At 48.8% G+C, this 27,968-nt stretch overlaps 1 protein-coding gene across 1 annotated transcript; it reads left to right on the forward strand.

Annotated features, from left to right (window-relative positions):
- LOC135699090 (protein lava lamp-like) lies at positions 1-26,586 on the forward strand. Its single transcript, XM_065219267.1, has 6 exons — positions 1-87; positions 545-693; positions 754-2,960; positions 17,307-25,276; positions 25,347-25,634; positions 25,710-26,586. The coding sequence occupies exons 2-6, from the start codon at positions 604-606 to the stop codon at positions 25,793-25,795; spliced, it is 10,641 nt and encodes a 3,546-aa protein (XP_065075339.1). The 5' UTR covers positions 1-87; positions 545-603; the 3' UTR covers positions 25,796-26,586.
- The last annotated feature ends 1,382 nt before the right edge of the window (positions 26,587-27,968 follow it).

Raw genomic sequence — 27,968 nt, forward strand, 5'->3', positions numbered from 1 at the left:
CACTTGCCAAATTCGAAGTGATGATGTGTAATTCTGTGTTTGTTGGATTCGTTAACCACGCAAAATAGCGAATATTCAGCGTTAAAAGTGAGTATTTCCCGGTGAATTGTGCTGTAAAATCGAGATTGGCCATCAAGTCACCGATTGTGGTTAAAATTCTCCGGGAGAAAGTGTTCTCCTGGGAGGAAAATGCGATTTGAAAAGCTGCAATAGGTACCCCCTTCTCCCCGGAGGGTTGACGTCACGGTGGGCATTGCAGTAGCAGCACCAGTTGTTGCAACAAACACCATTTTTTGTGTCGATTACAAGACTCTGATTCAATTTAACATTCCTTGCGAAACGAGGCTTGTGTGCCTCCGTCTGGCGGTGAATTCAAATGGAACGAATGGTGGAATTTATTACGAGATTTTTGAGCTTTCCGAGGAGCGAAAAAGTGAAAGTGATGTTTTGACTCTCTTCCAATATAATGCGATTTGGATCGATCTTGACCTCGATGACTTTATCATTATTCTTCGTATTTTTGTGTGTGTGTTCTGTATTGCAGGAATATGTGTGTTCCATTGTGACTAGAGCAGAAACGATTAAAGTAGCAAAGGAGGAATCATGTCCGGATACGATCCGGGCGGTGGCAATTCCGGGGCAGGGCAGACCCCGGATTTGAGCAGTCTGCAGGAGAATTTCAATCAGCAGCAGGTGAGCCGGATTTCCAAGGATATCGAATAACAGGGATTTATTTAAAATCATTCGTTTCAGGCCAGGATTACCGCTCTGCGAGAGTTGGTCCGTCAGACGGAAAGTGCCCAGGGGAAGAAGACGGCTTCGGCCCAAGAGAAGGTCAAGAACATAGCTCAGCGCCTAACGCAGTACAAAACGAAGGCGACCAAGTCCCGACTGAGTCGTGCGTCGAGTTCGGAAGTTCAGCAGGATCTGCTGACAACCCGGATCAATGAGGAAAGTTTCGACGTCAGCGGAGTGGAATATGAAGAGCAGCAGCACATGTCCCTGCCGGCGATGCCAAGTTCGGTGCCCGTCGTCCGAGCACGGTCGGAGACTCCCGGAAGTGAAAAGTTCAATTTGCTGCGACAGCAGATGGAACAGAATCGACTGAAGATGGCCGCCCGGGAGAGCCACAAGCGAGAGATGGAAGAGAGGGTGATTGAGCTGAAGCATAAACTGGAAAGCACTCAGCAGACGTTGGAAAGATCGGTGGAATTTGGACGATCGACTGGAGATTTGACCTTGCTGACGCCGATGAAGATGGGCAGATTTGAGTTCAACAAGTCCACATCGGATTTGACGCAGCTGGTTGGAAGTGGTGCGAGTTCCAATTTCGACGTCGAACGTCTGAACTATCTGGAGGGCAGAGTCAAAGTTTTGGAGCAAGAATTAACCAACAAAGAGACCGTCCCGGAAAAGGATGAAGTCGTTCGGGAGCTGGAGCGAAAGATTCTGGATCTGGAAGAGGCGCTGAAGGAAAAGGAATGCATCATCGATGCTAGGACCCAAGCCGTTTCACTGATGACTGAAAATCTTTCTCTAAAAGGGAAGAATACGGTCGATCTGCTGGAGGACACCAAGCAGGAAATGTACCGAATGCAAACAAACTTCGTCCAGGCCGAGTCCAACATGAAAGCCGAACTGGATCGGCTACAGGTCGAAGTCGATGAGAAGAATAGCAAAATTTCCAACCTGGAAGAGATGAACAACATCCTGGAAACGGCTCGGTACGATCTGACCGTTGAAAATGCCAGTCTCAAGCAGAAGCTGGAAGACGTTCAGGATTTTAGCACCAAAATCAGCGAACTGAACAAGTTGAACCAGAGTCTGCAGCATCGCATAACCGAGCTGGAAAGCCAAAAATACGACTTCATAACCGACGCTGAAGCCGAACAGGCCAAATTTGGCGAAAGCGACGAAAAGTATCAAGAATTGCTCGACCGGATCCAGGAACTGGAAGAGGAACTCTCCCGCAAAGCCACCCCCGAGGAAGATCTGCTAGAAAAGATTCGTTCCCTCGAGGCAACGATTCAAGCTCAGAAAGAGGAAATCGACAACTACAAACTGCAGCATGCGGAACTGCAGGAAAACCTTCAGGAAAAGACCGTCGAGCTGAACGTCCTGAATGCTAACTTTTCCGTTCTCCAGGAGAAGCTGAAGAATGCCGGTCCGAAACCGCTGTTCCCCAAATCTGCCGAAGAGGAAGCGGAAGTCGAAAACTCCAAGCTCAAACAACAGCTGGACGAAGCCAACAAGAGCATGATCAAATCCAAGTTGAAGATCAAACAGCTCCAGAAGCAGGTCGACTCGTTCAAGAAAACTTCCGCCGTTCATGAGGAAGTCGTTCGATTAACCGACGAGGTGCAAACCCTTGCCCAGCGCCTGGCCGAAGTCGAAGAAGAAAAAGGCAACCTCCAGCTGCATTTGGTCAACTACGATGGATCTCTGCCGGACTCGGAACTGGAAAAGCGAATCAAAATCCTCGAGACCACCTGCCAAAACCAAACGACCGCCATCCAACTGCTGGAGGAGCAAAAGCTCGACATCAACGAAGATCTCAACGCGAGCAAGCACGAGCTGGAAAAGATGCGCGATCAGGTCAAGGAACAGCAGGACCAGGCCGATCAGTCCGGCTCGGTTATCTCCCATCACATGTCGTCGATCGAGACGGAAGAGCAGCTGGAGAAGTGCGTCGCCGATCGGGATGCGTTGGGCGAGCAGATTCAAAAGCTGGAGGAGGAAAAGATCGAACTGCAGCAGAAGCTGGACCAGTACATGGTGGAGAATATCGAGCTGCTGGACCGGATCGAGAAGCTGAGTCTGGAGAAGGTCAGCTCGGCGGAGTCGATCGAGATAGTGGAGGGGCTGACGGCGAAGGAGAAGCAGGAGATCGAGAGCTTCGAGAAGGCCTGCCGGAAGAAACAGCTGGAGGAACCGCTTGGCGGGGTGGATGAAGTTGACAGGTGAGTTGTTGGTTGGCCGAGTGCCAGGCAAAGTAGCGAAAAAAATAATGTTGAATTTTTGATTCGACCTTCTCCGATTTGTATGAAACTTTGCGGCATTGTGATTTTTTTGAAAAATTTCAAGATCCAAAATGGCCGAACTTTAGCAAAAATGTGAATCATTGCCCATAACAAACAATTATGCAAAGTTTAATGCAAACCGGAGTACGTCTAGTCTGATTGATTCGTCATTTGGCGTGGAACTGATCATATTATAGATCGAGGATGGAGATTTTTTAGTAGGCAATGATTATGGTGTTCCTGGCGATCCTATCAACTCTTTATGATTTAGATTATTAAGGGAATAATCCGAAATCTCCAAGGAAATTCCAACATTTTTATAGTTCTGCATTTTGCCAGTATTCTCTGAAATTTTTCAAACTTCTCTGAGGTTCTGCAAAGTTCTCGGAGTTCTGCATACCTTTCTGAAGTTCTATGTTCATCTTGGAAGTACTGCGGATTACTCAGAAGATCTCAGTACTTCTTTGAAAACTTTTCGGAAGTGCTACCTTTCGTAGAGACGTTCGTCACGGAAGTTCTGCAAACTTCTCTGGAGTGGTACAAAGTAAGCTGAAGTTCTGTAAACTTTTCTGAAGTTTCGCAAAGTTTCCTAAAGTTCTGTATTTTTATTTTATTTCAGCGAACTTCTCCTAAGTTCTGCGAACTTATCCAAAGCTTTTCCAACTTCTCTGAAGTTATCTGGTGCTCAGTATTTTTCCCAGAAGATCTGCGTATTACTCTGGATTTCTGCGTACTTCTCCTGAGTTCTACAAACTTTTTTTTTGCCTCGGAAAATACTTTTCTGAATTTCAGCCAACAACGTCATTTTTGCTGAGATCTCAGTAAAATTGATTGGCGACCACTCGGCAGAGATGCGGCAACAAAAACTAAGTGTGCATGAAAGACTCTGAAGCTCAGCAATTTCTCTTTAGTTCCACTGTGATCTACTCAGGAGGTCTGCAAACTTTAATCTTAAGTTCAACGTTTTTCCCTGAAGTTATGTAAACTTTTTCGATTTTATTTGTACTACTCTTTAGCTCTACGAACTCCTGTTAAGTTCTGTTAAATTGCGAACTCTTCTGAAGTTCTGTTAACGTTTTTTTTTAAATTCTGTACGCATTTTTGAATCTCGCCAAACTTTCCTGGAGCTGGAATTCTCCGTTTTTCTTAAGTTCTGTGAACTTTTACTAATTACTGTGTCTTCTGTCCTATGTGCATATAACAGCAGTGAATTTCTCTCAATTCCGGTGGTCATTGCGGGCGACTTTAACGCATGGGCGGTGAAGTGGGGCAGCCACCACACCAACCAGAGAGAGGATGCATCCTACTGGAAGCAATGGCCAAACTGGACGTTGTACTAGCCAAAACCGGCTCGGTCAGTACCTACAGAAGGAATGGTGCAGAATCCGTCATTGCTGTGACGTACTGCAGCCCGTGTTTGGAGGGCAACCTACACTGGAGGGTCGATTAGGGTTACAACCATAGTGACCATCAGGCGATTCGCTACAGCGTGGGCTAGGTGAGAGGCGAGTGGCAGGAGGGAATCCTTCCTGCGCTCGAGGCTGGCCGACGTCGTTCTTTGATGAAGAGGTCTTCGGCGAAGCACTGAGGCGGGAGCGAATAACCCTTGATCTGACGGGGGAAGAACTGATAGCATTGCTGACAAGGGCGTGCGATACAACCATGCCTAGGAGAGCCTATCCCAGGCATGGTCATAGACCGGTGTACTGGTGGAGCGAGTCGATTGCTATTCTCAGGGCGTCTTGCCTCCATGCGAGAAGGAGGATGTAACGAGCTCGTACGACCGAATCTCGAGAGGAACGCCGCGTCGCTCTTCGACCGGCTAAGGCTGTCGTGATAGTAGAGAGTTATGGAAAGACGACTACTTCTGTTGATTTATTTAACTTCAAACTCAAACTCATGGCTACTACGATCTAACATATCTTAATAGAGCTACTACGATCGGTTTGCTCGTTGTTGACACCTCTCCTCAAACTGATCGTGGGAAAACTCCGATACTCGAACAGTGCTTCCGGAACGGCATCGTCGACAAACCTTTCGTCAACAAGTCAGCTTGCTGCTCACCCGTTGGAATGTAGTGAACTTCAAGTTTCTTCGAAGCTACACACTCCCGCACAGAATGTATCTTGACGTCGGCGTGCTTCAAACGCTTCGAAGGTCCGGCTGATTCCATGATAGCAATGGTTGATTGATTATCTTCATATAAAAGTGGCGGCTGCGGTTCGAGCACCCCCAAATCCTTCAAGACCTTGCCGATCCAAATGGCCTCGCACGCTGCGTCTGCTAGAGCGGAACATTCCGCTTCGGTCGACGACAAGGATACGGTGCTCTACTTCCTGGTACTCCAACAGACTGTGACTCCGTACATCTTGAACAGGATTCCCGAAACCGAACGCCTGTCGTTGATATCCGTAGCTCAGTTCGCGTCCGCATAGCCAGTCACTTGCCGGATGGGACCGGTCGACCGGTCGTACACCAGTCCGTGGTCAGCTGTCCCCTGTAGATACCGCAAAATCCGCTTGGCGTGCACCAAGTGATCTTCGGATGGATTGCTCTGGAACTGACTGAAGTAATACACCGCTGCGCTGAGATCTGGTCTGGACGTCTGGCGCCGAGATATGAACCTCTTCAGAGACCCAAGGAACGTGTTCGACGAGAGATCGCTGGCTACCTCGAGATGAACTGCTCGAGTTGAGAGGCACACAAACACCACAATGTACCCCTTGGTGATCTTAATTCCTCGTATGCATGTTGCCTTCAGTTTAAAAGGACCGGCATAGTCTATGCCGACATGTGAAAAGGCTCTTGTGGCTAGCACTCTTGCCGGTGGAAGGGTTCTCATGAGTTGACCAGCAGTCTTGTCTTTGAGTCGCACACATCGCATACATCCCTGCACTACTTTCCGAACTGCGGTCAGAAGAGACGATCCTGCGTGAAAGTTGCCCAAATGCAGATCGCGCACTAGTAGCTCCGTAACTCGATGATTTCGTGGAAGGATTATTGGATGTTTTACTTCGTATGGCTGGGCCGAATTATGTAGACGGCCGCCCACACGCAAGGTTCCCTCTGAATCCATAAAGGGATGCAATGCCGAAAGGATATGCTTAGGTTGGAGACACTTACCCTTCCGCAGCAAATCTAACTCTTGGCCGTATACCTCGTGCTGCACAGCTTGCAACAGATTAGCTTGATATAGCTCGTCCAAAGTCAGCTCTCCAATGTGTCGCTCGCTGGTGCCTTGCTTGAGTACGACAGATTTGAAGTTGTAGATCACACGGTACACGCATGCCAAGGAACGAACCAAAAGTGGAAAGCTGGAACAATTAACGATTAGCTGCTTCTCAACCTCATAGTTGATTATTTTCGTCGTCAGTGTACACAACGGTTTGACCTCCAACGAATCTTCGTCGACAACCTGTGGTGCTGGGCTTCGCTTCCAACAGGATTCATCTTCTTTCAGCCACGGTGCTCCTTGAAACCATAGCTGATTGTTGACAAGTTCATCTGGTGATAGTCCACGCGATGCAACGTCTGCAGGGTTATCCTTGCTAGAAACGTGATTCCAGCAGCTTCGTGGCAGGTAATCCAAAATTGCAGATGTCCGGTTTCCTACAAATGTCTTTCACCTTCGGGGATGCGAAGACTGCCATTGCAGAACGATGCTCGAATATGTCCATGCCCAGTGTTCGATCTGCTGGTGTGGTAAGGCTTCAGTAATCCGACGCATCAACTCCGTGAGTAGCAGCGCTCCGTTCAACTCTAAACGAGGTAGTGACACTTGCTTGATTGGCGCCACCCGAGATTTAGCCGCAATGAGTACCACCGAAACGTTGCCTTGATCGTATGCCTGTTCACCACTTCTTGGAAAAATGCACCGTGGAATTCGGATGGACTCGAGTAGATGAAGATTTTGCTTCACTGCTTGCCATTCTTGCTCGACGGCTGACGGCAACGGGTCGTCCCAGGCGATGTCGGAAAGCCAGAGGTGTTGATAGAGAATTTTGATTTTGACTATTACAGGAGCCAACCATCCGAACGGGTCGAATAATCTGGACGAATCTGATATCATCTGGCGCTTAGTGTTGACACTGTGCGGGGAAAAACTAACCTTGAATGCATATTCATCTGGAGACGGATACCACAGGATGCCCAGTGCCTTCACTGGCTCGTTGTAATCCGAAAGCTTCATATGTACGGGTTGTGCTTCGTCCGAAGAGTGGTTGGATAAAAGATTCTCACAATTAGACGACCACTTCCTTAGTTCAAACCCGGCTGAAGATAAGATTTCGACCACCTGCTGCTTCAGGCGGATTGCTTGTTCCTCGTCGTCTGCTCCGGACAGGAAGTCGTCGACGTAAAAGTCAAGCTTGATCCGTTCCACTGCTTCCGGATAAACGGCTTCGTACGGCTTAGCTGATTCTCTCATGGCTTCGATTGCCAAATACGGGGCTGTTTTCGTTCCGTACGTCATTGTACAAAGGCGATAGTGCTTCAACGGCTTAACCGGTTTCTTCACGGAAGACGATACGAAGATAGTCACGGTCCGCTGGATGTACCAGTACTTGACGGTAGAATTTGGCAACATCCGCAACGAAACTGTGAAGATATCAGCGTTATTGTTTGGTCCGGCCAACAATCTGTCATTGAGCGAAACTCCAGATGATGACACACAAGACGCGTCAAAAACAACGCGCAGTTTTGTTGTTGAGCTGTCTTCCTTGATTACGGGGTGGTGCGGCAAATAGTAGCACTCACCGCTAACCTTCTGAACTTCGGCTACCGGAACCTCCTCCATATGTCCGAGCTCCAAATATTCACGCATGAAGTTAGTGTATTGGTTCTTAAACTCCGGATCCAGATGAAATCGCCTTTCGATACATGTGAGTCGTTTCGTGGCCACAGCGAGAGAATCGCCAAGCGCTGGCTTCGAATTATCAAAGGGTAGTCTGACAATGAAGCGTCCAGTATCATCTCGTGTCAGGGTTGAACTGAAATAATTAGTAACCAGTTGCTCAGAAGGAGTAAGCGATGGTGGCTTAAACATTTCCTCCTGTTCCCAAAATCCATTTCGACGTGCAGGCTGAGAATTGCGTGGTTGCTTTGAATGACAGCTGCAGCGTCGTAGCGGCCTGCTACGATCCATCCGAAAATCGTTCGTTGGGCCACAGTTTGGCCGCTCTCGTTTTTGACTTGATCTCCCTCCAAGAGTGCAAGAAAAACGCCTGCTCCCAGAATGATGTCTATCACGCCTGGTTGATTGAATTCCGGATCCGCCAACCCGTCCAGTTGATTTAGAAGCTTCATGTTATCCACATCGAACGGCTGAGACGGTATTGTGGTAGTCAGTTTGCCAAGAACGTAGGCCTCAATGCTCAAGATTAGGGTGTCCTTGAACCGAGATGCAAGGCGCAATGTCACCACACCGCGTGTCGTTCCGACCTCTTGTTGACCCAGACCGTTGACTACTAGCTTGCCGTTCCGTCGTGGTAGTTGCAATTTCCGGACACAGGATTCTGTCACCAACGACGCTTGAGAATCGGAATCGATGAGAACTCTCGCTGTCATTAAATAGCCATCCACCTTTTGCACCTTGACAACAGCCGTTGGCAGCAACGGGATAGATTTTTGCTTGTTCTCCGGAACTTCCGCCGTCAGTGAGACAATGGCACTTTCTTCCTTTGCAGGGGCCACCGCCGAATCTTCTTGTTGTTCTGCTTCCAGTTGTTCAGCCTTCTTCACCACAGGACACAGCAGCGTATGGTGCCGTTGCTTGCAGTCGGAGTTGTGGTACACAGACTTCGACGAACACGACTTCACCGAATGGAATGGCCGTAAGCAATTGAAACACAGTTTGGCCTTTTGCACTAGTTCACGTTTGTCCTTCACACTCATATTTTTGAATTCTTCACACTGATACGTATTTGTGCTCACTGGAGCACTTCGCGCACTTTTTGTCCGTTGTTGAAGTATACAGCGTCTTCAGCTTCGTCGAGATTGGCACCGATCTTTGTACTTCCTTCTTCGGTTCATTCACTGGTTTCTTCACGAACGCAGAACAAGTTTCGATCACCTCACAGCGCTTTTTGAGAAACGCCAGCAGTTCCTCGAATGTTGGGTTCTCAATCTTCACTACTTCTTGAGACCAACTGGCTCGTGTGTTCTTGTTCAGCTTCTCCAGGTTGATATGGATTAGCCATGGATCTCGGTTTTTGAACTCCTGCCCCAAAGCATCCAGCTATTGCACAATCTCGTCCGATGTTGTAACTAGTCTGCTCAACGACTGCGGCGATGCTGGAGTTACGTTGGGCCATGAATTCGTGAACCAACGAGAACACTGTGAAACGCTTTTTATCGTAGTGGTTGACCAGTGTCTCCCACGCTTTATCGTAATTCACACCCGAGGTTGGTGAACTTGTTGATAGGATAGGAAAAGAGGTATTGCATTTTCAGCGCATCTGTAATGTCAGCCCGATTGTGGATTGTTGACACGTAGAGGTCCTTAAACGTCATCCACTGTTTACGTTCACCATTGAATGGCTGAATCTGGATGGCAGGCAACCGAACTTTCAACTGGGGTGCACCATTCGACACCTGTTCTCCGTCGGGAAGTTTGATTGCAGCAATCGGAAACTTCGACAGATTTTCGACGGTTTTTGCTGTCATTGCCTGATCCAACAATAGCTTCCTCTGTGTCTTGATGAGCAGATGAAGTGCCTCCTTCCAATCGGCCGTATTGGCAACAGTTTGCTGACTCACGGAAGATCCAACTTCATCCAGATGGCTTTCGAAAATATCCTTGGCAATGTAGAACATTCCGAAAAACTCCTCCCTGACCGAATGCACCGATGCGATGGCTACTGGGTCCTCCTGTTTCTCCACGATGGAGCTCTGCGTTTCCCGAAAACTAGCAGCAAGCTCGTTTAGCTGATTCAGTCGGTCCCGAACCTCACTTTGGGACGGATTCCGCTCTTTGATGTTGTCCGCGACTGAAAGCTCTACCTTGATTTGAGCCATGAGGGCGTTCCTCCGGCTAATCAGCTTTTGCAGGTCCGACATTATCCGGCTCGAAGGACCAATGTTTGGGTATTAGCGAACTGTACTTTTTGCGTATTTAAAGCTTGGAATGCCTTTCGGAAATAGAAAATATACTTATTTTTTTACTACGATTTCAAAAACACTGGACGAATGAAAAACTAAATTCATTTGACATTTAAAAAATTGTTTTTCCGGAAATAGAAAATTGTTTCAACCTGTACGAACCGAAACGAAAGGTCGAGACGAACCTGGACTAAAAATTGAAACCCGAGAACACGTTTTTCGGAACGGCGGGATTTTCTATCGGTTGCAACAAATAAAATGTGCAGACAAACTTGTCTTAACGTGTTTATATTTCGACTGTTCGAATACAAGTGTTTTGTTTGTTTTCTCTTCGCTTTGCGCTGGCAGATTTTTGGCGCCAGCAAGGTTAGTTGGTATTGTAGGTACGCTGATTGCTCGGGAGGTAGGGATGTCGTCACAATATCCTCAAACATCCTCCCCGCCTTGAGGTAACACCTCCATCCGGAAGTGGACACAGTTTCTGCACTGGGCGCTGATATTGCGATTTGCCTCGACGCAACGTGACAGTGCGAACTAAGCCATGCTTGTCGGTATGCATTGCGGATACCCGGGCCAATTCCCAAGCGGACGGCGGAGTGTTGTCATTTTTGACCAAGACGAGCTGGTCCAGCTTGATGTTGTCTCGAGTGTTTTTCCACTTTCCTCGTGGCTGCAGAGTTGCGATGTACTCATCACGCCAACGGTTCCAAAGCTCGACGGTATATCTTTGAACTTTCTGCCAATGGTCCAACTGGTTCACCTTGAGGTGCGTGTCATCAGGTTCGGGCAGTAAATTTAGCGGTTGCCCAACCAAGAAGTGCCCCGGAGTTAGGGCTTCGAGACTGTCCGGCGAAGTGAAGATCGGACAGAGAGGTCTCGAGTTGAGACACGCTTCTATTTGGCAGAGTACAGTTGATAGTTCCTCAAATGTCAGCTTCTCGTTTCCAACGACCGGTCGCAGCAACTTTTTCGCGCTTTTGACAGCCGCTTCCCAAATGCCACCTTGATGTGGACTGGATGGCAGGATGAACCTCCAACGAATGCCAAGATTGCTGAAGAACGGTTCGGTGTTCTTGCTGTGAGCTTCAGTTACTTCATAGATTTCCTTCAAGTATCGGTCGGCACCAACCAGGTTTGTTCCGTTGTTCGACCAGATTTCATTGCAGTATCCTCGGCGAGCAATCATCCGCTTGAATGCTGCCAAGAAAGTATCCGTAGACAGGTCACCTGCGACTTCCAAGTGAACTGCCTTGCTCGAGAGGCACACAAAAACGACGATATATCCCTTCGAGCAACGTTCACCGCGAGTTTTGCTACATCGTACCAGTATCGGGCCGGCATAATCGACTCCAACATGGTTAAACGGTCGACAAGCTGTTACGCGCGCCGCTGGTAGACTTCCCATCAATTGCTGCGACATCTTCGCTTTCTGTCGGCAGCACTTGACGCAATTCCGGATCACTTGCTTGATGACATGTTGGCAGCCTTGGATCCAGTAGGTCTGATTGATTGTTGCTGTCAAGACTGTGGAACCCGCGTGACAGTTCCGTAAATGCATCTCTTCCACCAGCAATCTCCTAAGACGATGGTTCTTCGGGAGAATAACTGGGTGCTTGACTTCGAAAGGAAACGACGATTGCTGCAGGCGTCCACCGACTCTGATCGTGCCGGTACCATCAAGGAATGGGTACAAGCCGCAGATCTTGGATTTCGGATGGACTTCGCTCCCCTTTGCCAACGATTTGACTTCTTCTTCGTAGTGTTCGTGCTGGGCCAGTCTGACGAGCTGCAACCTGGCCTCCTGCAATTCGGACGGCAGAATAGGACCAGAACGTTTCTCGTAGCGTGTTAATGCCTTCGATCCCAGGTTGTAGATAAACCGCTTCACACATGCCAACTGTCGGCAGGCTGCGCCGAAGCTCGATCGACTATTGAGGATTTGCTTCTCGATTTCGTACGTCGTTACTGGAACGCTAACAGAAATGTTTAGGAATTGGAATCGCTTACGTACCTCCATTGTAGCTTCATCGTGTTCTTCGGACAAGACACTTCGTTTCCAGATTGCGAAATCCTCCGCTAGCCACAGAGGATGATCGACTAGGTCTGTAGGAGATATCCCACGGGAAGCACAATCCGCCGGATTTTCAGTCGATGCAACATGATTCCAATGCTTACGTGGAAGAATCTAAAGTATCGAAGATGTTCTATTAGCCACGTAAGTGTTCCATTTACGCGGATGTCCTGACAGCCATTGCAGGACTATGGTCGAATCCGTCCAGGCAAACCGGTCTACCTGGAAGCGTTTGAGAGGTTCAGCAACTTGTTTCAGCAGCTTTGCAAGTAATTCAGCTGCGTTGAGCTCGAGACGTGGTAGAGACACCTGACGTACAGGAGCGACCTTGGTTTTCGCTGCAAGTAGACCAACGTGACCTCAGAAGCGTCAGAAAAGCCATGTAATTCGATGTGGTTATCGTAATTCGCTGCCCATCTTGGAATCCTGATCTTCTCCAGGTGGTGTAGGTTTGCCTTCAAATCGACCCACATTTCTTCAACGACAGGAGGTAATGGATCGTGCCAGTTTAGGTCGTACAACCAGCAATGTTGAAATAGAATTTTAGCTCGAACGATGACCGGCGCAAACCACCCGAATGGATCGAACAGCCTGGCGGAATCCGACAATAGTTGGTGCTTCGTATTGGGACCATCAATCTGCAGATTTACCTTGAGTGTGAAGACGTCTATGTCCGGAATCCAATGAATTCCCAGGGCTTTCAGCGAATTCCGTTCATCCGGAAACTGTATCTGTACTGCGGTAATGCTGACTTCAGGTAGCGACTTCAGAACCGCCGCCGAATTGGAACTCCATTTCCGTAATGTAAATCCAGCACTCTCTATGATCTCGTTGATCTCCTTGATCAAACGAATGGCTTCTTCTTCCGATTTTGCTCCCGATGTAAGATCGTCGACGTATGTATTCTTCATGATCCGTTCAGCTGCTTCAGGATACTTCCCTTTGTATTCTTCCGCTGCCGCCTTGAGCGCCGCCATGGCCAGAAATCCAGAGTTCTTGAGTCCATATGTCACCGTGCGAAGCCGGAAGTGTTGTATCGGCTTGTCCGGCGAGCTTCTCCATACCACACGTAGGTAGTCTCGATCGTCAGGGTGCGTAAGTACTTGACGGTACATTTTTACTGCGTCCGCCGTAAATACCACCTCGAAGAACCTGAACTCCATCATGATATCGAATATCTCAGTGTTAATGTTCGGGGCGTCCAGTAACAAATCATTCAGTGAGACTCCAGAAGTCGTGGCACATGATGCATCGAACACAACTCCTTTACGACCCCATGATGCGGCAAATAATATGACTTCGTGCAATTAACCAGAATCTCTGTTTCCGGAATCAGCTCCATATGGCCCAAATCCTGATACTCTTGCATGAATGCAACGTATCTCTCCTTGAAGCTGCTGTCGGTCTCGAACTTCCGTTCCATTGCGCGTAGCCTACGGACTGCTGCGGTCAGCGAATCTCCAAGTTGCTGCTTTGAATCGTTCATTGGCAATCGAACGATAAAGCGTCCATCTTTCGAGCGAGTGTGCGTCGACTTAAAATGATCAACGACCCTTTGCTCCTCTTCTGTCCATTGCTTAGCTTGACGAAGCTCCGGATCTTCCCAGAACAATCGCAGGGTGCGATCGATGTCGAAATCTTGGTGAAGATTGATTGCCGAGTGATGTGTGTGCATACACCATTGCTTCGAGATTCTTCCTGCAACCATCCACCCGAAGATAGAACGTTGTGCTACAGGAATACCGTTTGGATCCTTGACCTGGCCGGCTTGCAGTACGGACAGGAAGACATCCGATCCCAGTATGACCTCAACCGAGCTTGGTTGATTGAAGTGGGGATCCGCCAGTTGCAGACCCTTCAAGTATGGCATGCTTGCCACGTCGAAACGCTGGCACGGCAGGGTTGCCGTGAGCCTTTTAAGAACAAAAGCTTGAGTGGTAAGTTTAGTTTCCTCGTTGAAACGCGATGAAATCACCAGCGTGACAATGCCGGCAGTGGTACCGACGACTTCACCGCTGACACCAGTGATCTCCGCCTCAACCCAAGGCGGTTGGCACACGCTGTCGTGATGAGAGATGCCTGGGAACCACAATCAATTAGCATTCTTACGTCGTGTAGCTTCCCATCACCTCCTCGAAGTTTTGCCCCCACCGTTGGTAGCAGTGCGAATGCAAACGGTCCGTGGTTTTTGGCCACCGTCTGCGCTACGTTGGTAGAGATCGATGCGACCTCCAATTCCGGTTCCGGTTGCGAACTTCCTTGACCATCTTCCTGCTTTTCATCCGGTTTCATGACTTCCCGCTGGCATAGCATTGTATGGTGCCGTTGGTTGCACTGTGAAGTGCGACATACCGACTTCGACTGACACCGCTTCGCTGTGTGGGATGGACGCAGGCAATTGAAGCACAGTTTCGACTTAAGTGCCAATTCCCTACGCGGCGCCACATCCATGGCCTTGAATTGTTCGCAGTGGTAAGTTGGGTGATCCATGCTGCACTTCGCACACGACACATGTGCTGCTTGAGAAGGTGGACCGAGAGACGCGCTCACTGTGGGCGCAGAAAATCATTGACGAAGAAAATCCGAAGTTCGCAGATTTCATCGAGTTCCTGCAAAAACGCTGCGATGCTCTGGAAACTTGTTCGGCGTTTTATAGGAAGCTGGGAGAACCTGCGAAGAAGGAGATTTCGAAGGCAACTGGAGCCGAGAAGAAGTTTCAAGCCTTTCATGCTGGTGCAGCAGATGGATGAGCCAAGGATCCCGTGTTTCGTACTCGTTGCTAAGAGCTTTTAGCTGTCGTATGGTATCATCAGAAGTAGCCACCAGTTTCTTCAATCCGCTTGCGTTGGTGGCTGATGGCTGATCAACGAACTCACGAACGAGGGTAAACACCGTGTATTTTTTCTTATCGTAGTGCGTCACGAGTGATTCCCATGCTTCGTTGTAGTTTGCGTCGCTGATTGGGAAGGAATTCACCATCCGCTTTGCTTCGCCGTCCAAATAGGAAAACAAATACTGCATCTTGACGGAAGCTTTCAGATCCTGCCTGTTGTGGATCGTGCTGACAAACAAATCCTTAAACGAATTCCACGCCGTTCGCTCTCCTCCGAAAATGGGAATGTTTAGTTGCGGTAGTTTAACATTCACTTGGGGTTCCTGATTCCACACCTGACCGCCCGCTGCCGGCTGCTGCGGTGGTTGGTTTTGTCGATTCAGCATTGCCTGCTGCGTTTCCAAAAGTGCCTTGATTGCATCCCGCAGATCACTAGGCGACTCATTCCTTTCACTTTGCTGTGACATCTGGTCTTCATTTTCCCCCAGGTAACCCGTATACAGGTCTTTTACTTGAAAATATACCTCATCAAATCGGAGCCGGTGGTTGCACACCGATGCGACATCCTCCAGATTCGCAATGTTCTCCTCAATCGTCGTTTGAACGGCTTCGAAATTTGCTGCAAGTTCGGTGAGCTTCTCCCGACGTTTATGCACTTCCCCGTACGATGGGTTCCGGGTGTGAAGCGATTGCGCGACGGACAGCTCCCACTTTATTTTCGCGAACATAACCTCTCGCTTCGACAGAAACTTTTGCATATCCGGCGGATCCATTCTCCGGTTCGAAGGACCAAAAAACTATGCACGAACCGAAACGAAAGGTCGAGACGAACCTGGACTAAAAATTGAAACCCGAGAACACGTTTTTCGGAACGGCGGAATTTTCTATCGGTTGCAACAAATAAAATGTGCAGACAAACTTGTCTTAACGTGTTTATGTTTCGACTGTTCGAATACAAGTGTTAGTTGGTATTGTAGGTACGCTGATTGCTCGGGAGGTAGGGATGTCGTCACAAAATCCTCAAACACAACCCGATGGTAAAAATACGGCGCATGCAAAGTCGGGGGGGGGGGGGGGGTGCTTCGATACTGGAACACTAAAGGTTACAAGAATAGGGACACTAGGTGCAGGGATTGTATCCTCAATAAAGCGGACAACGTGGTTCAACCAACAATCAATACGAAACTAACGATTTCAAATTGGCTCACTACTTGACTAGCCTATTGATCCCAGGAAAACGATGAACGTATCCCATTCTAGTCGAAATTCTAGTACTACACAATGTTTGTTTTGATTCGCTATGAAAGTTTGACAGATAAAATGAGGGGTTATTGGATTTTCCTATGTTTCAAGGGGTGAATCGATTAGCTTGGGACCGAAGATAGTACCACAGCTGAGCCAAAAAGTTGAGCACGTTTCTTCGGGACCTTCTAGTCTTAGAGTTACCTCTATGGTTCAACGAAGTCAAGCCGATTGAGGTGAACGGCATCGTGGAAGCTGTTGGCCCAAGGGACGGGTAATTTCGATAGCGGTCCTTGAAGTTAGACGCGACAAAGAAGTAAGCCAAGGACAAGGGGGGGGGGGAGGTCTTGTTGCGAAAAACTATAAGTTGTTCTTATGGAATTCTTCAGTATTTTAAAAAAGCCTCTATTCAAATGATTGGTTTCATGAATTTTTCTTCTTCAAATATTGAAGAGGTTTTCGTTCAAACCATCAAGGTATCCAACAACGATGCCGAATAATAATGTCTGTTTATCAATTTCCAACCACAAGGCGTTCGGCCCGACGGAATTTAGCCAAAATGACCCGGAACCTCTTATTTCACTATAATTGAAATTTCAAGAACAGAACAACGAAAAACTAATTTTGCTTCTATATACCTTTCAGGTTACAGTCTGGGCTTCTAAAAAATATTCATACACGTTAAAAACAAAATTCCAAATATTCCATAGAATAAGCAAATTTTCAAAACATTTAAAATTTTAACACTGCGAGCCCCCATCCTTAACAGTGCATTTTTAACGACATGTAGGTATAGAGTTTCAAAAATGGCAAAACAATCTCAATACTGCACCTTCTCTGTGTGACGACTTCTACGTTCTGGGACGTTTGAGCTATATTCTTCACTAAGACTCCAAAATATCGCAAAAAATCAAAACCACGCTTTTCTCGAAAGTGTCCTGATGCGCATCTAATTTCGGGATTTTCATCATTACTAGCTTTCCTTCAAATAACATCCATCTCGAATTCAAATAATACAATCATTTTCTTCCCACATTCACAGAGATCGTCCCAAGACCGACGAGGACGACGACCAAGAAGACGACAATGACCGCATGGCAAAGCAGCGACGCGAAGAACCAACCGGCGACAGCGAAGGCGAAGATCTGAATTCCAGCTTGGTGAAGCTGCGCGAAGAAAGCAGCGAACTGATGCACAAGATCGAACTGTTCACCAACGAGCGCCGCGAGGTGCTGGAGAAGCTGGAAGCCCTGACGGTCGAGAATCAGGGCCACATGGAAGAGCTAGACCGGTTACGAGACGAACATCAGGATCTGTTGGAGAAGCATTCCGCTATGGAAGTGACCGAGAAGGCGTTGAAGGAGAACTTGGCGCGGGTGGAAAAGGATAAGGCCGGATTGGTTGAGGAACTGGAAGCAGCGAAGACGTTGAAGGTGAAGCTGGAAAGTGAAACGAGTACACCGAGTTCGAGTCAAAGTACACCGTCGAAGACGGTGGCGTCGGCCATCGATAAGAGTTCGTTCGAGCAGGCGTTACGTTCGGTGGATAACGAAGTGACAAACTACAACAGGAACAAGGATAAGAATAAAAAGCTCCAAATTTCGAAGAAGCTTTCTACGGACGCGAAGAATCTGCAAAAGATGGCGAACAGTTTGCTGGAGGAGTACTACAGAAACGTGACGGAGTGCGAAGTGATGAAGACGGAGATCGAACAGCTGAAGGAGAAGGTGCAGCGACTGCCCGAGGTGGATCGATGCGAGGAAGTGAATGCACTGAAGGCACAGATCATGGAAATAACTCATGCACAGATTGAAAAGGTCGAGCAGATTGATCAGTTGAGGGATGAGTTGGACAGAAAGAATGAGGAGATTGAAGAACTTAAACGGGAGATGGAAGCGGTTGCTGCTAGAGAGGCGGAGAGATCGTCCGATGAAGAACCGGAGCTGTTGAAGGTTGAACTGAACTGCAGGAACGACGAGATAAGCGAGTTGAAGAAGGAACTGGAAGTGTTGGGTTTGAAGAAGGCTGGCGAGTTGGAAGAAGTACATACAAAGTTGGTCAAGGCGAATAAGGAGATAGACATCTTGAAGGAACAGGTTGCCGCGCAGCTGTTCGAAACGCACCAGAAGCATGAGAATGAAATTGCGGCGAAGCTTAAAGATATTCAGAACTATGAGAATCAAGCGCAGAAGATGAAGGATCAGCTGGAGGAAATGAGCAGACAAGTGGTAGAGATGGGCGAGAAGTATTCGGAAGATATGAAGCGGCAACTGGAAGACTTGAAGGAGCTAACCCAAAACCAGAACGATGAGATCGAACACAAACAGGAAACTATAGATACGTTGAACAACCAGATCATTGAGTTGTACAAATCGATGGAAGAGAATGCAAACAAAATCATCGAGAAAGAAGACGAGGTGCAGTATCTTCAGGAGCTGCTCGATTCCAAGAAGGACGAAATTCAGATGCTCTACGAGAAGCTGACGGTGGGCAACAAGACGGCGGAAGACTTGCGAGCGCAACTGAATCAAGCGCTGTCCGCTCCCGTGCCAGTTGTGGATGAGTCAAAGCTGAAAGAGCTTGAACACAAGAACCATGAACTGGATGCCAAGAATAAGGAGCAACTGGAAAAACTGAAGAAGTTTGCAGCTAATCTGAAGAAAAAAAATACCCACTGCCAGGATCTGGAGCAGAAACTGGCAACGACTCAGCGGGAACTCGATGAGTTGAAGAACGCAGCTTCCGCAGGACCTTCTGCGGACGATCTCAAGGAAGAGAATGAACAGTTGTCGCAAAAAATGCATCACCTGAACAACGAATTACACAAGCTGCTTCAGCACAAGTATAACCTGGAAGCGGACAAACAAGCGGCCCAGCATGCAGCTTTGGCTCTGAAAGAAAACATTCAAACGAAAGAGCAGCAAGCGAAGGAATTGGAAGCGAAGCTGCAGGAAGTCGAAAATCAGCTAGCGGAACAGTCGAAGACCCTGGAAACGGTTCAGGCAGAAGATGCTTCAAAGGCGATAAAGATCGAAAAGTGCAAGGCAATTATCAAGGAAAAAAACAAGGAGATCCAACGATTGCAGGAACACGAGAGGAAGACATCCTACCTACAAGATGAGATCAAGATAGCGCAGAGTAAGCTGGAAGACTTCCACAAACAAACGATGACGCTCGGCAGGCTGAAGACGGATAAGGAAGAGCTAAACGAGGAACTGAAAGCGCAGTCAGAGCGATGCAAGGCGTTGGCGGAAGAATCGTGCCAAAGTGCAGAGAAGATGCGCAAGTTGGAGGTGGACTTGGAAATAAGTGAGGACGAGAACAGGAAGCTGAAGAGTAAAATTGTAAAGCTGGAACAGGGAATATCGCGGGTGGAAGAGCGAAGGAATTCTCTGGAACGGCAGAAGAAGCTATTGGGAGCGAAACTGGAGGAGAAACAGCAAGAGCTGACGCAGCATGAAGACGAACTTATGCAGCGGTTGGCAAATTTGTCCCAGCACGATGAGGCCATCGAGAACAAGCTGAAGGAGAGGGAGGAAGAACTTCTGGAGCTCGGAGGCAAACTTCGGGACGTAGAATACCAGAGAGATCAGCTTCATTCAAAGGTGAATCAACTGGAAGCGCAGATGACTGCGTTTGAGGAAAGTTCTAAACGTGCTTCCGAGCTGGAGAATGAAAATTACAACTTCGCTCAAGAGATCGGTGCACTTCAGACGGAAGTGAAACGAGTGCTGGCAGATTCCGAAGCGAAGGTTTCGGAGAAGGATTCGGAGATTGATCAGCTGGAGCTGGAGCTTACCAATCAGCTAGCGAAGATTGAAAACGAACGAAAGCAGCTACAGGAGAATTTGGAACGTACCCAAGACGGCAATACGGAACTTCAGGACGAGGTGGTTCGCTTGCAGGAGAACGTGAACTCGCTGGAGCAGTTGCGTTCAGATTTGGAGAAGGAAATTACGTGGTTAAAGATGCAGAACGAGAGTCTCAACCAGGACAATAGCGAACTGCAGACGGAGCTGGAGCACCTGAGGACCCAGTACGACACTCTGGTTCAGAATCACCAGTTTGAAATCAATGCTCTAAAGCAGCAGATTGCCGATATGGAAGCCATCAGGACGCAACTGAGCCAGAACCAGACCGACGATCAGGTGTCTGTGCAGAACGAGATGATCAAGCTGAAGGAACGGCTTGAGCAGAAGGAAGCTGAAGCGGTTCAACTGCAGCAGAGAAACTTACAACTACAGATGGCTGCCAGTGGGCCTGTGGATGATCCGTTTTCGAATTTACAGGCTAGTCCAGGGCATTCAGCGACGGTGGCGTTGGAGGAGAAAATCCGGGAATTGGAGAATGACGCAACGTTGAAGGATTCAAGAATACAAGAGTTGCAGATCGAGAAAGATCTGGTCGATGATAACAATGTAGAATTGAGAAAGCAGATGCAGTTGTTCCAAAAGTCAATGGACCGAGCATTGGACAGTAGCGAAGCGTTCGAAGCTCAACTCGTGCAAAAGAGCTCTGAACTAAAGGAGCTGAGCGAACAGTTGTTCCAAAAAGTTCAACCAAATGTTGCAGCTCCAACCTTTAGTACGTCGCAATTTTTCGGCGCTCCCGGTGATTCCAGCACGGTAACTCTGTTTGATGCCGCTGGCGATGGTTGGGGTTGGGATGAACCTGTAGCCGTGCAACAAGTTCAGAATCAGCAAGTTGCAGCAGTCCCACCGACGGACAACCTTCAAGCTCTTCGCGATCAAATCGAGCAATTTAAGTCGCGAAATGAAGCTGCTTCCAAGGAAATCCAAGAATTACAAGGCAAGTTGGCGTCGACGGTTGATCGGGATGACGAATTCCATCAACTGAAGGACGAAATTGATATTCTGCGAGCGCAGAACGCCACGTTGAGTCAACAAGTGGACGAGAAAGCGACCAAGTTGGAGAACGTTGTGCAGTCACTGCTTGAGGAGCAATTGAAGGCCGAACAACTAGAGGAACAGCTGCAGAACAAGGAATCTGCGGTCGCTGCTCCTTCCGTGGCGTCATTTTTCGCCGATTCGGCCGCGCAGGGTCCCGTTTTTGAAGACTTGATCGTACCGAAGAAGGCCTATCTGTGTACACCAAGTGCATCGGAGGAGCGTGAAGACTGGTCTGTAGAGGAACCGGCAATGGCGATTGCTACGGCAACTTCGCAGCATGCAGTTGGTTTCGTTGATCGCGAGTTGGAGAATCTCCGCGAACAGAACGAGCTCCAGTTTAAGCAAATCCGCGAACAGACCGAGCAACATTCCCAAGCGCAGGTAACTGTGGTGCAACTGCAGCAAGAATTGAGTCAACTCCAGGAACGGTACACGAAATTGGAAGCTCATCTGAACGTCACGCATCAGAAGGAAATGGAAGGCAAGTTGGCCGATATGGCTGACGAATGCCTTCAGCTCAAGGACGAAATTGACATTGTACGGGCGCAAAATGCTTCGCTGAGCTACGAAGTGGACGAGAAGACATCCAAGTTGAAGGAAGTTGGGCAGATGCTGTTTGAGGAACAGATGAAAGTCAATCAACTGGAAGAACAGCTGCAGAGCAAGGAGTCTGTAGCCACTGCACCTTCCGTGGCGTCATTTTTCACCGATTCGGCTGCCCAGGAACCAGTTTTTGAAGACTTGGTCATACCGAAGAAGACCTATTTGTGTACGCCAAGCGCTTCGGAAGAGCGCGAAGATTGGCCAGTGGAGAAACCGGCAATGGCGACTGCCATGGCACCTTCGCAGCATGCCGTTGGAAGATTGGACGATCGCGAGCTGGAGAATATCCGCGAACAGAACGAGCTCCAGCTTAAGCAAATCCGTGAGCAGACCGAGCAACATTCCCAAGCGCAGGCAACTGTGGTGCAATTGCAGCAGGAACTGAGTCAACTTCAGCAACGGTACGCGAAATTGGAAGCTGATCTGAACGTCACGCTAGCCTCGCATCAGAAGGAAATGGAAGGCAAGGTGGCCGCTATGGCTGACGAATGCCTTCAGCTCAAGGACGAAATTGACATTGTACGGGCGCAAAATGCTTCGCTGAGCTACGAAGTGGACGAGAAGACGTCCAAGTTGAAGGAAGTTGGGCAGATGCTGTTTGAGGAACAGATGAAAGTCAATCAACTGGAAGAACAGCTGCAGAGCAAGGAATCTGCGATCGCTGCTCCTTCCGTGGCGTCATTTTTCACCGATTCGGCCGCGCAGGGTCCCGTTTTTGAAGACCTGATCGTACCGAAAAAGACTTATTTGTGTACACCAAGTGCATCGGAGGAGCGTGAAGATTGGTCTGTAGAGGAACCGGCAATGGCGACTGCTATGGCACCTTCGCAGCATGCAGTTAGTTTCGTCGATCGCGAGTTGGAGAATCTCCGCGAACAGAACGAGCTTCAGCTTAAGCAAATCCGTGAACAGACCGAGCAACATTTACAAGCGCAGCAGGAACTGAATCAACTTCAGCAACGATGCGCTGCATTGGAAATGCAGCTGCATCAGCAGCAGATTGACGTGGAAGCCTTGCACAATCAACAGGCCCAACTTAGCAGCCAGCATCAAGAAGAGCAGAAGAAGCTGAAGGACGAATTGAATCAGTTGAAGCAACAGAATCAGTCCCTGGCACAGGACCGAGACGCCTACCTGCAACTTCAGGACGAGCTGGACATTCTGAAAGCTCAGAACAATTCGCTTCTGCAGGAGATGGAAGAGAAAGATGATCGGATCAAGAGGGTTTGTCGCACCCTGACCGAGCAGGAAACTCGAGTTGTCGATCTGGAGGAGCAACTGGCTAGTCGAGAGCATCAGTTCGGTGGTCTACAAGGGCAGCAAGGTCCAGCGAGTGCCGTCTTCGAAGAGATCATCACACCGAACAAGGTCCATGCAGCGGAATCCTCATCTGCCAATATCCAGCTGGAGGACGACTGCTGGGGAGCGGATGAAGCCATATTGGAAGAGAAACATCAGCAAACCTCTAGCGTTGCACTGGAACGTCGTCTCAGCGAAAAAGACGACTACATCCGGCAGCTGGAAATGGAGAAGGAGCGACTGCTTCAGGAGATCGTTGATTTGAAGGTCAAATCAGGAAAGTTACTGAAGAAAGTCAAGGAGTACAAAGCGAAAAGCGACAACTTGCAAAGACGTTCGGCTTCGATGGAAACCAGCGAGTTGGATCTAGCGATCCAGGAAGAGTTAAACTCTCAGATCAAGTCACTGGAGGGAAGATTGAACGAAGTGCAAGCCGAGCGGGAGAAGGAAGCCGTCGAGAAGGATTCGCTTCTGAAGCGAATCGACGTTCTGGTGGCCGCCAACGAACGGTTCATCGAGATGAAGGAACGGCAGGATGTGCAGATGGAGATTCAGCTGGCGAAGATCAAAGAGTTGAACGTAAAATTACAACGCCTGGAAGATTGGGGCGATGAGAGTGAACCGAAGGAGAGCAAGCCGGTGGAACAGATTCAAGGGCAAGGTGGTGAAGAAGTCGGACAGCTGAAGGTTCGTGTTCAGGAATTGCAAAGGGATGTTCAGGACCTGACAGTAGACAATGAGGAACTTCAAGCATTGCTGGATGAAGAGAAGTCCAACGTGGAGATCTTGGAGAAACGAGTGCAGCAGAAGGATCGCGAAATTCAAGAACTGATCGAGAAAATCGATGACCTCTCGCAAGATTCCCGGACGATCAAGTCCAGTCTGGAGAGTCTGAATCAACAAAAGTCAAAGGAAACCGATGATTTGAGTGTGCGCCTGCAGCAACTGATGAGTAAGAACACCGAACTGACGCAACAGATCGAGAAGATGCGCACGGAAAGCCTTTTCCAATCGTCCGAGCAGGAGACGATACTGCAGGAACAACTACAGCAGCTAAGCGCTCAGCTGCAATACAAGGAGGCGGAGATCGTTCATTTGAGCGAACGGATCGAACAGCAAGCGAGGGAAGATCAAACTCAATCACTGGTGCAGGAGATCCTCGTAAAGAATCAGGAAATCACCGCGCTGAAGGGTCGCGTTCAACAACTGCAAACCGATCGGCAAGAGATGGAACATAACCTCACCGTGCAGATAACCAAGGATCTTGCGTCGAGCAGGCCGGATGAGAAGCAGCAAAACCCTCGTATTGGTGAGCTAGAACGGCTCAATCAAGACCTCCGGAACGAGAAATGCCAAATGGAGCAGGAGTTGCAAGTTCTGAACGATCAAGTCCTACGTAGTCTAGAGTTTGAAGATCGCATGAAGAGCACGGTTCTGGAGCTGGATGCCAAGAACATCGAAATCGAAGCCCTCAAGGCATCGCTGGAGATGATGAAGCAGGCTAGTACCGCGGAGAATTCAACCAGTTCGGAACAGTCTACACCGAAGACAGGGACGAAGGGTGAAGATGATCTGCAGAGGCAGATTCAGAAGATGATCAAAGAGCGTGCCGATTTGGAGGCGAACTACCGCATTACGTTGGAGCAAAGGGATGCCCATTGGGCGCACGTCGTTGAGGAACGAGGTGCCCAGGTTGCGGAGAGCTGGAAGCAGCACGTAGATTTGAGGGAAACGGAGTTCTCGGTGATCGAGAAGAGTCTGAAAGAGGAAATCGACCGGTTACAGAGTGAGAGTGGTGCAGCACCACCGGCGCCGGTAGATCCGACGGTGATTCAGAACATGAAGGACGCTCTGGAAGCGCAAGAGCTTGAGATTGTCACCTTGAAGGAGCAGCTAGCGATCCGAAGTGCGGAGTATGCCCGTCTGGCGGCGCAGGTGGATCCGTTTGCGGTGAAGCATGCCAGCAATATGGTTACCAGTGAGCCAAGATCTCAACCACCGATGGTTGACGGAGATAAGGTCCCGCGGTCGGAGTTGGAGCTGGCACTGTACATGATCTACCAGCGGGACATGCGCTGCGAGGAGCTGGAACTGGAGCTGCGGAACCTGTTGACGGAACGGGATTCGTTACAGTTGAGGCTGTCAAATGCGTTGCGGCAGCACGAAGAGTTCAAGCGAAAGCTGACAGCGGCGCCCGGAGGTTTGTAGATTTTTCTTTCAGCTGCATTTATCTGGATTATAAGCCTAATGACCCTTTCTGTCCCCATCAGAACCATCCGGCGATTCGGCTAGTGATGTATCGAAAACGACGACGCCGGAGAAATCACTGCAGCAGATCGTGCAGGAGTCCGGTATCAGTGCGATGGCGGCGGCCACCGCCGGGAGCGACGTGTCGGACTTGAATAACAAACTGTCGGAGTTGCACGCGATTGACCACGGCCGGGACAAGCGGGTGCAGGAGGAACGGGGAGAGCGCCACCGGCAGATGACACTGATACAGCGGGATCTGGCCTACATGCCACTGGAGGCGGCGGCCAAGATTGCCGGAACGAATATCTGTGAGTTTTGCAATGATTACAGTCTAGCAGTACCTGTAAGACCTAATTTGTTTTTTTTTTAAATTTGCCAAACAGCTCAAACCGAATCGTCACCCCAGGAACCGCAGAGCGCCTCATCCGTACTGATCAACTGGATACTGGGTAAGAAGGCGGGCTCCTAAATCCCATGCTCCTCTTGCAAACAAGCTTGATTCCACCAAGATGATTCCTACCACAGCCTAAGTCGTAAGGTTTTCTAGCTCTATAATTATGTCCGTAGTTAAATGTTTGGTCGTAGCGACTATTATGTATGTCTAAGTATGGTAACAAACGAATCGGAACAGCAAACAAGCGCAGGGTACAAGCTAATTATTCATAGCGAACGATTGACCGACACAGACGACGACCCCCCGAACCCGAACGACGTTCGGGTGAAGCACTTTTTCCCTTTGGCAAAAAATCCTTCACCCCCCGATGCATAGAAAATATAAACCCCCCACCCCTTTTGGATCGGTTTGGACTCGCCCCGATCCTCGTGTGCCCTCTCTAACCCATGAAACGAAAGTTTTCTGTTCGATCTTATCTGTCAAATCAAAAGGAGATCGGTTGTAGCTGAGTGCCCGTGTTAAAATTGTAGGGATGAATGTTGAAATGGCGTGTTCGGTGGCGGATGATGAAACGAAGGGCAACGCAAATGGCCAAGTCATTAGATAGTGGAAGTTTATCTTTATTTGTTGAGTTCAGACAGAAATCAGGACGCAGACCTTGGCGTTCGTCGCAGGTCACGGTTAGCAGGTTAGTCGTGTGTATTCTTTGTAAAAATTGCATTTTGTCCTATTAGATTCTTCGATTTCTGTACATAACCTAACAGCACCTAATCCCCTCCCACTACTAATTTGTGATTGTTTGCTTGAATTGTCCCGCATCGAAAATAAGTCCATGTGTATTATTTGCCGAAAGGACGGATTCTAATAATTAAAAGTATGTCTGAAATGTTAGGGCGAATGTGTGATCATTCATCCGAAATCCTTGGGGGGGGATGTGGTTTGCCAATGATGCAGCCATCTTTCGCCTTGTTTAGGTCCTGCGATGACCTGTTGGGTTCAAATCCAGATTTCGCCCCTTCGTAGTGTCTACCTCGAGGAAGTTGAAAGTCTATTGCTACAGTGAGGTAACCACTCAAAACAAATTTCACGTCGAAGCTACGTGAGTATCTTGGTAGCTTTCTTCCAACCCTTGGATGTGTTCCCACTCACGCTCATAGCACCACGATCTCAGAACCGAAGGACATCTTCGATGAATTAGGAAAATATTTTGCCGGCCTGTCTGCTGTCAGTGGCTACGACAGCGATTACGTCCAGCGCGTCAAACCTTCCACAAGCAGCATTCGTGACTTACGAATTCCACCCGATGTTCCTGTCAAAGGGCCTCCTTGACGAACGGCAGCATGCGTTCCGGCAAGGACACGGCTCCTCTACTTACTTTGCAACCCCCGGGAAAGTACTTAAGGAAGCCCAGGACAACGGTACCATGCGGAGTTAGTCTCCCTTGATATTTCAAAGGCGTTCAACAGGACATGGACACCTGGTGTCATCAGGCAGCTCATCGGCTGGGGCCTGGAAGGTCACATCACACATTTTGTACGGAATTTCCTCCTTGATCGTACCTTCCAGGTGACTGTCGGGAACACTCGCTAGGATCCGTTCCCAGATGAAACTGGAGTGCCCCAGGGATCCGTCATAGCGGTAATGCTATTCCTGGCGGCAATGAACGGGGTATTCAGCCGACCTGCCCAAGAACGTGCACGTAATCGTTTATGCCGACGACATACTCATCGTCGTAACGGGACGAACGACTAAGCGGACCAGGAACATAGCTCAAGCAGCAGTCTCCACCGTCAACAGGTGGGTGCTTTCGGTTGGTTTCCAGCTCTCCGCGCCGAAGAATGTACGGTGCCATATCTGACACTCCGGCCATCTGATTCGAGGACCACCGATCCCCATCCAAGATCAACCGATTCCGCTCAAGAAACAGTGCGTATTCTGGGGGTAGTACTGGATCGCACCCTAAGCTTCAACCAGCACTTCAGGATGGTGAAAGAAAACTGTCGCAGCCGCATCAACATAGTCAGGACAATCTCCCGCCCGCATCGCGCCAGCAACCGTGAGATACGCCTTCGTGTCGCTCGGGCTGTTATCGACAGGCGACTTTTCTACGACCTCGAAATAACCTTCTTAACCACCGAGAAGCTCAACCACATCCTCGCTCCGGTATACACTACCTACGTACGCATCGTATCCGGCCTTCTCCCTTCCACGCCTGCAGACACCGCATGTGTGGAAATCGGAATCCTCC

Source organism: Ochlerotatus camptorhynchus, unplaced genomic scaffold, assembly GCF_037179485.1.
Source record: "Ochlerotatus camptorhynchus isolate MF236.1 unplaced genomic scaffold, CSIRO-AGI_Acam_v1.1 ptg000102l, whole genome shotgun sequence".
Classification (NCBI taxonomy): domain Eukaryota; kingdom Metazoa; phylum Arthropoda; class Insecta; order Diptera; family Culicidae; genus Ochlerotatus; species Ochlerotatus camptorhynchus.